At 42.6% G+C, this 12,007-nt stretch overlaps 1 protein-coding gene across 3 annotated transcripts in view; it reads right to left on the bottom strand.

Annotated features, from left to right (window-relative positions):
- The window catches only part of FRY (FRY microtubule binding protein), a 263,906-nt gene that overhangs the window by 115,782 nt on the left and 136,117 nt on the right, over positions 1-12,007 (bottom strand). For all 3 annotated transcript variants that reach the window (XM_047078564.1, XM_047078572.1, XM_047078581.1), the window contains exons 17-19: positions 11,568-11,675; positions 3,321-3,579; positions 1,862-2,044 (exon numbers count right to left, since the gene is read on the bottom strand). In XM_047078564.1, the coding sequence (XP_046934520.1) occupies positions 1,862-2,044; positions 3,321-3,579; positions 11,568-11,675 (550 nt within the window). The remainder of the gene's footprint in view (positions 1-1,861; positions 2,045-3,320; positions 3,580-11,567; positions 11,676-12,007) is intronic.

The following is a 12,007-nucleotide window of genomic DNA, read 5'->3' as shown; positions in this document are numbered from 1 at the left end:
CCTCGGGTTGTCATATTCATGTATAAATGAGAATGGTTTCAAAAAAAATTGTGGTTGGAAAAAAAAAGCACAAGCTCATAGACTGGACAGATTGGTGGTTTCAGGGTGGGTGAAATGCACGAAGGGAATCACAAGGTATAAACTTCCAGTTACAAAATAAATAAGTTATGGGGGTGTAGTGCACAGCATGAGGACCATAGTTGATGATACCATCCTGCATATTCGAAAGCTGCTAAGACAGCGGATTGTAAAAGTTCTCATCACAAGAAAAAAATTCTATAACTCTGTATGGTGACACATATTAACTCTACTTATTGTAGGGATGATTACACAATGTAAACAAATACACCTGAAACTAATATAATGTTGTATGTCAATGTCACCTCAATAAAAAAAATTATACAAAGCTGGGGCTGGTCCAAGAAAGGAACATATGAGGAATGTTTTTAACGCAGTCCTGGAAAAGCAGTTAAGAGCATGGGTTTTATACCTGAAACTAACGTAACAATTGTATGTCAGCTATACTTAGAAAGAACTTCGGGGGTTCTTTCTAAGAAAGGCTTCGGGGGTTTCAATTCTGGCTCTGTTGCATCCTCACTGTTGATTTTGGGTAAGGTACTGAATTTCCCTAAACCACAATTTCCGTAACTGTACACTGTGGATAATAACACTAATTCTTAGGTGATCGTGAAAGTTAAATGAGATACTATGTGTAGAGCACAACACAGTGCCAGACACATCCATGGTAATCATTGTTATCATTACTATCATAGTTAGAGACTTAACAGAGTTTTACCAAACTACAGTAATGTCTTAGACATTCATTCACCAGAAACCACAGATGTCCTAAAATATATCACAAAGCTATCTGAAGAAAAGTGAACATAAAGCACTGTGACGGATTTGAAAATATTTGGTAAAGACAATGGCCATTTTGTGGGTCATAAAACCAAGATCAGTGATTTAAACCCGGAAAATGGAAAGTAGCATTTTTCGAAGAAGTATGGGACACAAAAAACTGGTCCTTCTCCCATCGACCTAGGTACTGGGATTGGCCACCTGCGCTCGCAGGCAACATGCCTTAACATTAGAACAAGGATGTAGAGCACTTGACCAAGCGTGGAGGTTAGCTGGCCGATAATGCTTAATAATAGGCTCGTTTCTCTGATCTCAGGGGACATTTTCTTGCGATGGCATTTTCTACAATTACTGATGCAATTAAACACATTTCAGTTAGCCAGACTGTTTGATGCCTTGATCATTTTAAATGGAACTCATTATTTTCTCAAGTTCATTCTCTAGTATAAATGTAATAATATCTTCTTAATTTGATGTTTGCTGAACATTATTGGGAAGAATGATCTGGGGGTGTCTAGGTGGCTCAGTCAGTTAAGCGTCCGGTGTCAGCTCAGGTCATGATCTCGTGGTTCGTGGGTTCGAGTCTTGCATCGGGCTCTGTGCTGACAGCTCAGAGCCGGGAGCCTGCTTCGGATTCTGTGTCTCCCTCTCTCTCCGCCCCTCCCCCACTCACGCTCTGTCTCTCTCTCTCTCAAAAATAAACATTTAAAAAAATTTAAAGAAAAAGAAAAATGACACATAACTGAATCTTCAAATTCTTCACTTCTTAACCAAGCACCACCTCTTACAGAATCAAGAGTGGTCTTTTTCTATTGCTCTCCGAATATATAACTCATACAGATCAAGAATGTTATTTCATAATCAAAACCCCATGACGAATCAAAAATTATCTCTTGACATGTGTGAACGGAAGGACAGAAAACAATAATGCATTATTTACAGGTTTTAATCTAAACTTCAAAAGAAAGAAATGAATTGGAAAATTCAAAAGGATAATCCATACCTCCGGTTGACCCAGGGCAACAAATAAAGCTCGAATTTCCTTGAGTATTAAAACGGACAGTTTGCGTGTGGCCACCTGGAAACTGCAGAGTAAAACCAGGGCAAAGCCTTCCACGGCGTGAAGAACACTGCAGTGGGGACCTCGCTCCGACTGAATTCTGTGGCTGGAGCCATTTGGAATTAGCTGTCATGTAATGAGAACACATTGTATATTCAGAAAAATAACAATCGAGGAAGAAGAAAGTACTCACATGCGCATCTTTCGGCACATGTGACCTTGTAATATTAAAATAAATTACAGCGGCTTCTAATCAGACAGGAGTATAAATTCGTTATTATTCATGACAGCACAGATCTCTCTTTTCTTTAGATCAATTGTTACTTTGAAATACCATCAACCATCTGTTACCTCCGATAAGAAATAACTTTCAAAGGCAATTCATATTAATAAGAACAAAACTGGTTCTATTCATACACTGTTGGCAATTCTACCATAAATTCAGTCAAAGTGGCCTAATTTGTTTTTAGCCAGATTCCCTATAGACTTCTGGAGACCGTTCAACTGAATTTTCAAACATTTACTTCCTAATCACACTTACTTACTTGCATTTGTGTTAGATTCTAATCTAGGTTTGTGCGTGCTTATGAGATGGGTTCTCAAAGTTTCCGAACCACGACCAAGTGGGTCTGAAACAAGAGCAAGCCAGACAACAGGGCAGATTCCACATCCGTTTCAGGTTTTCCCTTTGACAAGCACATGCAATCCTTGTTTCTCTCCCTTCCGTGTGTACAACACACAGGGAAAGAGGAATGACCTAGGATCTGGATCTTGGCTCTTCCCTCAGCGCCGCTGTGCTTCCCTGAGCCTCCGCCTTCCCCAGACTCTCAGCTGTGTTCTTCCCTCGCCAGGCCCTCTCTCTGCTCATTCGATGCCAAGTCACCGCTGCCCCTGCTCTCCTGACAACGCTTCTCCTCCACCTGCTCTTGATAACGTTGTCATTAATTTTTGCCATTTAGGACTGATTTGTGAAAGAATAAAGAGACCACAAGGTTGCATTTTCTTCTCTGTGGATATTGGGCAAGGCAACCAATATGTTGCAGGCTAGGAAAAGCGAAACAAAACTAGTGGGCAGCTAACTTTCATATATGCATATCCATGCTGGCTCAGTAGCCATGCCTATAGCCGTTTGCTCTTACAGATGTATAATCCTAATTCTCGGAAAAGAGCGATTTCTACTCCCTTAATGGTTTTGTGAATGTTAACGACTCTAACCTGATGACATATCAGCCCTGAGTTTCCCGGTCACAGTTTACACGGATGGAAAAATTAAGGGCCACCACAGGGCAGAAAGTTCCTAGGTGGCTGGAAGAAAGAACGCTGAAGTTTCTCTGAGCTGTGACGCGTTTACGTGTGTACTGTATTAGGGAATATAAATTGGTGGGAGGAGTGTGAAGATTACCTCTGAATTTCTGATCTTGCCGGCTTGTTCGTAGACTTTTCCTTGAGTTTGTGTGACCAGTTTCCACTGCGTGAGCAGCTGAAGCAGTAACTTGAGGGACGAATCAAGGAGCGTGTGGTGCATGTCATTTACTTCCCGGAGTAGGAAGTTGGTAAAGCCAAACAGTACATCTTCTCTCCAGTCTGAGAAGTCAACAAGTAAACCCTGAAGAGAGTTTTGTGCAATGTGTCGCAGTTCATCGTCCATATGAATAGACAGCCTGCAAAATGAGTCAAAAAAAATAAAGGGATTTAGTTTATTAACTTTTCTTCTAGATCTGTGATTGAACAAATACAGGCCTCTGTTTTTCCTTGTGTCTCAAAAATGGGTCGCCCCCAGGGCCCCTGGGTGGCTCAGTCGGTTAAGCATCCGACTTCAGCTCAGGTCATGATCTCAACAGCTGATGGGTTCGAGCCCCACGTCAGGCTCTGTGCTGACAGCTTGGAGCCTGGAGCCTGCTTTGGATTCTATATCTCCCTCCCTCTCTCTGCCCCTACCCCACTCACACTCTGTCTCTCGTCTCTTAAAAAATAAATAAACATTAAAAAAAAAATGGTTCACCCTTCCATATACTCTTCATTCGGCTCCCCTAATGTGGACACCTTATATGACCATGGTACCTTTATCAAAGCTAAGGAATTTACATAGGTGCAGTGCTATTAACTAAACTACAGATTTTATTCAGCTGTCCCCAGTTTTTCATTAATGTCCTTTTTTTTCTGTTTCAGGATGAAATCTAAAATATTACATGGCTTTAGGTGTATCTGAATAACTTTTTAATACATTATTGACTATAGAATAAATTAGTATCAAACCCTGTCACTTTTAAGGATAAAACAACTGAGTACCAGAGAAGCTAAGGGACTCATCTGGAAGTTCAGTGAAAATGAGCAACTAAGGGTGAGATCAATGGTCCACAATTTTGCCCCACCAAGGGAGATGCAGTAATGTCTGGAGACATTATTGACTGTCACAACTCAGAGAGTGCTACCAGAAGTTCTCTAGTAGTTAGAAGCTAGTGATCTGGCCAAACATGCACGGGCCAACTCCCTACAACAAAGAATTATCTAGACCAAAATGCTGACAATGTCAAGGTTGAGAAAACCCAAGTCAACCGGAGAATGTCAGGGTATTGGTGGTTTAACCTAGAATATCATGATACTAAATCTTGACATTGTATTAATCATCAGTTAACGTAATGTTGTATAGATTCTTCTATTCATTTATTTAAGACACAAATATTTTTGAGACTCTCCTGAGATGCAAACGTAACAGCCCTTAGGATATCGAGGTCAGTATGGTTGTGTCAATTGGGTAGGGTGCTTGTAGGACCCAGGGGTGAGATGGTGTTGGAGAGAAAACAGAGACAGCTTGGCAAAGGGTCTGTGGGCCATGCAGGGAGGCAATACAGCAGGGAAGGGGTGAGGTGTGTGTGCTCTGGAATCAGAAAGCCTGGATCAGTGTCTTGCCTCTGTCAGTTACTAGCTATGTGACCTTGTGCTAGTTACTCAATCTCCCTAAGCCTCAGAGCCTCATTTGGAAAACAGGGACAATAACTGTACTCGCATTTCATGAATTTGTTGTGAGGTTCATTAAGATGACCCATGTGTGGCATATGGCACCACAAGGAGGGTGTGGTAGGCACTCAGTAACTGTTAGCTATTATTATTAGAAAAAAAAACTGTATCTTGAAAGTTATAGGTGATATAACATGATTAGATTCACATCTGGAAAAAAACAATAGGCAGACATACGGAGGAGAAGGCTTAGAGAAGCAACCAGAGGCAGGACAGAGACCAGCTAGGAGGTCACTGCTGTGACTTAGGCAACAAGCGGTGGGGGCCTGACCCAAGGCAGAGGAGTGGTAAGGAAGGAAGACAGAGAGATCAAAGACACTGAGGGGATCATATTTCTAAGGACTCAGCAGCCTGGAGGCATTTAGTGTGGGAGAAGAAAATGGCTAAGTCACTGAGAGCGCCCCCAAATGGTCGATATTCTCCTCAATGAAAGGGAGGAAACGTTGGGACCCAGAGTGGTTAAGGAACTTCCTCAAAGTCCAGGATTCCAATCTAGCACATCTAACCCTTAATCTGGTTTTCTGCAAAAAACCCAAGTCTGGTACCGTTCTTTATTTTTGAATAAACATGGTTTCAAAAATTCAATAAGCAAACACCTTTCATATTCTCTAAAGCATAAAGCACACTAATTGGTTCAAATTTGACAATATAAACCAGGCAAATGCTTGTTAATGAGCAGATATATACCAAGTCAGGGAAAATGTACTTCCTGTTCCAAAAGCAAGTGACGTTCTACGAAGACGCTGGAAAGGAAGATCTAAGCTATTTCTTCCGGTTAGACTTGCCCCACTCAGTCTACAGTTCTTAAGGAGGTCACAGTGACTGAAAGAAAACAAAGATGCCCTTACCCTGAGCTTCCAGTTGAGGACTGGCCAAACTTACAAACTTTCTTTGTAAAACAAAGAAAGAACTTACAAACTTTCTATTTTAATCAGCAGCTTATTAAGTGTAATCTGTAACACATAATATCTGAGTTAAAGCTGGGGTTAAGGGCCTGAGACCCCCCTCATATGGGAAGAAACATTACTCTATAAGCACCCCCGAGTCATTCTGCAGCCCATGGTTTAAAAAAACATTAGTTTATAAAACAACAATTGAAGTCATTTTCCCATCTTAAGTTCACGATTCCTATTTATTGTATTTATACTATCTATGGTCCTGAATGTTTGAAAGATTAAGCTTCTGCAAATGACAAGCCACCTTTAGGATGGGAAAAACAGGCACTCAGTAAACATTAACTGATGGTAACGTGCCAGTGCAGAGGTCCTGGAGGCCCCGCTTTCAGTGATCCAGAGGGGCTGAGCCGTGTGATCACGAGGGCATGTGCTGCTCCCACAGACTGTTATTGAATAAGTAAAGGTGTGGCTTAAAAGGGAAAAAATCAGAACCTGAGCAAGGCCACCTTCTTGGTCGGTCAGACCAGATAAATGACTTTTAATGGAAAACACTTTCGTAAAGGTGAGCTCAGCTTCACATGGGGTCAGCTTAGTACTTTTGAATAACCTTGCTGTGTTAGAGGTACACGAACGAAAAGGGAGTGATTCCAAGTTCACAGACTACATCCAGAAGAAAACGATCCATTAGGAGAAACAGCCCCTTCTAAACTATGGCAGGAAAAACAAAAGGTTATTAGGAAAAGGTGAGGAACCTGCTGCCCTATAACGTCAAGGGCAGCAGAGGGAAAGATGGTTTTATTTATTATTTATTTTTTAAAAATGTTTGTTTATTTTTGAGAGAGAGCGCAAGAGGGGCAGAGAGAATGGGAGGGAGACAGAGGATCCAAAACAGGCTCCACGCTGTCAGTGCACAGCCTGACGCAAGGCTTGGACTCAAAAACCATGAGCTCACGACCTGAGTCAAAGTCAGATGCTTAACCCACTGAGCCATCCAGGTGCCCTGGAAGGATGGTTTTAAAGCGACGCCCAGGAAACCATGGGTTCCAAAAGTAGGAATTTGCCGACAGGTGGGTGGTTAGCCTTTGTAATAATCGCGAGAAGTGGCTGGAATTTCCTCTCTGCAGGTGTTAAACAATGAACCTGCAACTATTTACAGTGCTCCGAATTGCATCTCAATGAAAAGAAATTAAAATTAAAGACATAAGATTAAGTGGTTTATTGAGGCAATACATGCAATTGAGACAATAGTTCTCAGATACTCAAAACAACTAGCCACCTTGCACTGTACAGACACATACTGAAAGGTGAATAAAAAATGGTATATGATAAATATTTTTCAAGTACCACAGAAGATTGTGAAACTGTGTACACATTACCTCATCAATCGCCACAGGTTATAAGGAAACACTGCATAAAAAGTGTTTATCTGTCATTTTGCATCAAACCAATGACATGTGTCACTGCCATTTGGCTTTAGGAAAATTCTGTACCTCGGGCCACTGATTTTACTCTTCTGAAGTCCAAATCTCCTTCTCTGAAAATAGGACTAAATATGTGCCCAGCTTTCCTTAACATAATGTGTCTGAAAATGCATTGTACATCATGGCATAATCTTTTATGCAAATGCAAAAATGCCTAAAAATAATAACTCACATTTGCTGAGAGTTTACTGTGTTCTAGGCACTATGTGAAGTGGTCTATATGCATTATTTGATTCTAACAACCTTATGACAAATTATTCGAAGGGAAAGGTAGACCATGAACAGCAACCCCTTAGTGCATAGGCCATGCTGTGGGAAGTGACAGAGGAGAGAAGCCTGTATGCCATTGGGGGAAAGGTCCTTCCTGTGGTCAAGGGACAGAGCAGGAAACATCTGGGAGAACAGTTAAGAGAAAAATGATGCCCATGGCCAAGGACACAAGTAAGTTCCCCTGTTATGTGGAGAATCCCAGGGGTACCCAGACAGCTGGGAAGGGCAGGCTTTGTGAGTGCAGGAAGGAAATTCTCCCCAGGGATCTTATCATGATGTCAGGACAGCCAGCGTGGCTTCCATGGAGCCCAACTGGAAAGATTCTTCACACAGCCATTATAAGTGGGCTGAGGGATACACATAAAATCAGAAACGTAGTAGCTTGGGGAAAGGGGTTTGCCGGTTCATTCCATACACCATTGTCCTGCTAAACACACTACTGTTAGTCTGAAATTAGAGTGTCTGTGGTAATGTAGTCATTACCTGAAATGCTGGCAAGGGGCTCTGGGGACAGTCACATGGGACATATCCTTGAAACTCCTTATTCAGGGAACTGAGCTTGGGCGGGTCAAGGGGCGAACAGGGAACTGGCAGGAACGTTGGTCTTATTTTGCTAGTTTTAAAGAAAAGCAAGTTTTTCTCCAGTAACAACGTACCATGGATGCGACCACGAAGCATCTGAACTAAAAGGTCCCATACCTCTCTGACTAGACTGTATATTGTCTCAAGAGTCAACTCAGTCCCAATGCGATTGACGATGGGGGAATAAAGTAACTATAGACGTGAAACCCACATTTATTGCTATTGAATTTCTTCATTTTGTCCCTTGACCCTCCCTTAAGGAGGTCTGAAGGGGCTCATTTTCTCACAGGTTAACAGGACCCGGTGTGTAGGTCGAGCACTCCGAGTTATCCTTCCCTTGAGGAGAATAGCCTCCGGCTTCTTTTAAAGTTTATGATAAAGGTCTCTTCACAGGCTTCCCATATAAGTCCAGTCATCTTCCTGATTTCTAAGACTTGAACTCTCAAGAATATTTATTTGCTCTTTCCCCTCATAAAAACAGTACCCATTGCTTTGGGCTTTGTAAGAATGTACGTAATAATAAACACGACGCACCATAAATGGCACTGACATTCCAACCGTGTCTAAGAGAATTCCCTTCTGTCATGCCTGGCACCATGGTCAGCAGAATTCAGGCGTCCCTGGATTCAGTGATCAGAGTGATTCCAGAGGTAAGAGTCCACCCCACAGAGTCACGGCAAAATAGATTCAGAGAGTGTATCTGAACGCTGCATGACATTTCAAAAACTTTGTATTCCAAAGGCCTTAGCGCGTGCAATCTTCAGCAATTAGAACTTCACTGACACCAGTGAACTTTCCTTCTGCTTCAATCGAACTGAAAACTGCCTTTTCCCTGCTGACACATTTTCCCTTGGGTGCACCAAAGCGCTCGTCGATGACATTTAGCCTTCTCAACGGCCTTATGAGACAGGCGGTATTATTCCAGTTTCATCCAAGGCAAAAAAGCCGAGGGGTTAAATAATTTGTCTAGATCACATGGTTAGTAAAATTGCAAAAGCAGGATTGCAAAATCCAGGGTTTTCCTGTGATTCCATTTCGTTCCCATTTTTTTGGTGCTTCCTCCAAATCTCTCAGATGGTGGTCTCTTGTCTCTGGCTCACAGGCCATGACAAGCGGTCCTCTGTCCCCTGATATCTCACTGCCACATCCAGCCCTTCCGCTCGGCAACCCCTCCTCTGCGTGAACACTTGACTCCTACTCACTCACGTCCTCCACTGCTGTCCCTGGCATACCGACCGGCTGCTCGCATCCCTTTCGGGGTAACCTTGGCACCTGGCGCCTGCTTCAGAGCTTTTCTTTACCCTCAGTCTTTGCCATCATCGTGGGATACTCAAATATTAACAGGATTTGAGTCTCTTATTCCTCAGCTTCCCTTATCCCCAAACCACCATGCTTATTATTCTTTGGGATTCTACCCTTTGTTCCTCCTTGGATCTTCTCACCCAGAGCTGGAAGCCCCTCTTTGATCCAAGCTTATTTTTCCTTCCTTTCTACTGCTTCCCTGCTTCCAACGAATGTGCTCTTTGTTCACATTCTGGTTGTTAAGCTGCGGCAAAAGCCTAGGCTGTACCTTTTTTTTTAACGTTATAATCTTCCTAAAATAGGTCCTAAACACGGAATGGAGGAAAGAAGGGTGCGTGGTGTGGAGGTTGCTGATTACAGGAAAGAAGAGGTTACGGGCAGCAGTGACCAAAGCCAGCTAGGAGGGTGGATGGCTTTGGCCAATGAGCACCAGGGCTTGCGACAGTGGTTTTCAAAGTAACAGATCTTCAGTCAGTCTCACAATCCAGCACCATCCTGTGTTAGTGGTGACTGGCAGAAGGAAAGGGGGCAGTTTTGTCTATGGTTGGAAGACAGTAGGCTACAAAAGATATTAACTGATGGCAAGGTGCGAACAACAGGAGTCCATATTGGCCCTCCAGAGGAGAGGGCGTGATGACCACAATAACCAGGAACACGGTGCTCTGTGGAGATACTCTGAAGCTGTGGGATAGCCACTGGTGGTCTGCAGTCATGTGGGATGAGGGCTTGGGTTACTTTACTTGGATATTGATGAGAAGGGTGCTCTCCAAGGGCTAGTGAATGTGGGTAAACGGGGTCATGCGTAATGCATCTTTAATTCAGTCAGTGTTAGTATTTGTTAAATTATTTTTTGTTAACTTTATTTGTTTTTGAGAGACAGAGAGTACAAGCGGGGGAGGAGCAGAGAGAGAGAGGGAGACACAGAATCCGAAGCAGGCTCCAGGCTCCGAGCTGTCCGCACAGAGCCCGACGCGGGGCCCGAACCCACACGCTGCGAGATCATGACCTGAGCCGAAGTTGGACACCTAACCGACCGAGCCACCCAGGCGCCCCAGTCAGTGTTAGTGTTTGTTATCCTCCTCTGGACTTTCCTCTGTGCCACCATTATCAGATTAACCAGACTAAACGAATATTTTTTATAACATTATTCTCACTTAAAACTCCATTGGTCCAAATTCCTCAGCTAACAGTAAAGATTATCTAAAAATTTACCACTCCAGTCTTATTTCTATGCCTTTTAATCATTGGCTTTTATATTCCTTTTTCTTTATTTTTTCAAGTCAAGGAGGACTTGTGTTCTTTCTCATCCCACTCCCTTCATGCACCCCGTTCCTAATGATTTCACATTCTAAATTGCTTTTAAGTAACGTCACTTTTGATTTTTAATTTAAAGGCACATAACTGTCAACTAGGGCTTCAGATCAACATGTGGAAATTATGCTTATTTAAAGGTATCAACATAATTTCACTCAAAGCAAATTCACTTGAGGTTCTAGCTGGACTGAGCATTCTTATGGACAAATGTTGGGAGGGTGATAAATGTATGGTTTGGGGCAGATTTCTGAGGCACTAAAATTAGCTAAGCACTTTGGCTCCTGAGGGGTCTGTGGGCCTCAGACCGGGAATCAGACCCTGAATGAACTCTTCTCCAGGAAGACCCACCTCCCCATTCCCCAGGCCTACCTCTGTGCCTTTCTGTCATCACTCTCTTTATCATTCTGGGTTCTGTGTCAAGTTTCACCTTCTCCCAGAACTGATTTGCTGACTTCCTTAGTCCCCAGTAATCCCCCTGCCCACTGAACTCACGTGTCACACTTCAGGTGCTATTAATGTGCACAATTTCAGGCCTTGGATAGTTGGTTACCTTATGTACTTATGTATTTGCTTCTAATTTGGATGTGAAGCCCTTTGAATAGGAGGAAAAAAAGCAAAAAACATTTCTTTATTCCCCCTTGCCTATACATAGTACCCAGAATAATGCCTCATTTAGTAAAATCTGTCAATTTTTTAATAATCATTCTTTTTGCTGTTGTCGTTAAGAATCATGACAAAGGATTATAATCAATTGGATCGAATAAACCCACTGCAGCTCTCACTTACCTAGCCAGCAAGTCAATAAGTTCAAGTTTTGACATGCCATCAGGAAGGAGTCGAGGGATAGCAGCAACACAGGTCCTGAAAAGATCTATTTTTGGCTTTCTCTCACCCCTAGAATTTGAAAACAAACATGGGTCAGAGGCTACAAAAAGTTAAAAAAAGAATCAATCCAATCTGTGAAAAAGGACTAGAATCCAGGCCTTCTGAATCACTGCCTGGTATTTACTGCACATTTTTCTCAAAAGTTTTTGACCTTTATAGCTTGGCCTGTTCTAAGAGAACTCAGAAAGATTTAAACGTTGGAGGTATATATCTAAAAGGACAAATGCCAATGTCAACAGCATTCTGCCATTGAGTCTGCCATTCAGTTGGGTTCCATGGGGTTTGGTCCCTGTGGACTGCATTTAAACCACTGAATTCGCTAACATGCCTAAATGCATCGG

This window comes from Lynx rufus, unplaced genomic scaffold (assembly GCF_022079265.1).
Source record: "Lynx rufus isolate CCGP_SWC_20201006 ecotype Redwood Valley unplaced genomic scaffold, mLynRuf1.p SCAF_1, whole genome shotgun sequence".
Classification (NCBI taxonomy): Eukaryota; Metazoa; Chordata; class Mammalia; order Carnivora; family Felidae; genus Lynx; species Lynx rufus.
The sequence above is the reverse complement of the archived record's forward strand: the minus strand, read 5'-3'. Positions and strand labels throughout refer to the sequence as shown.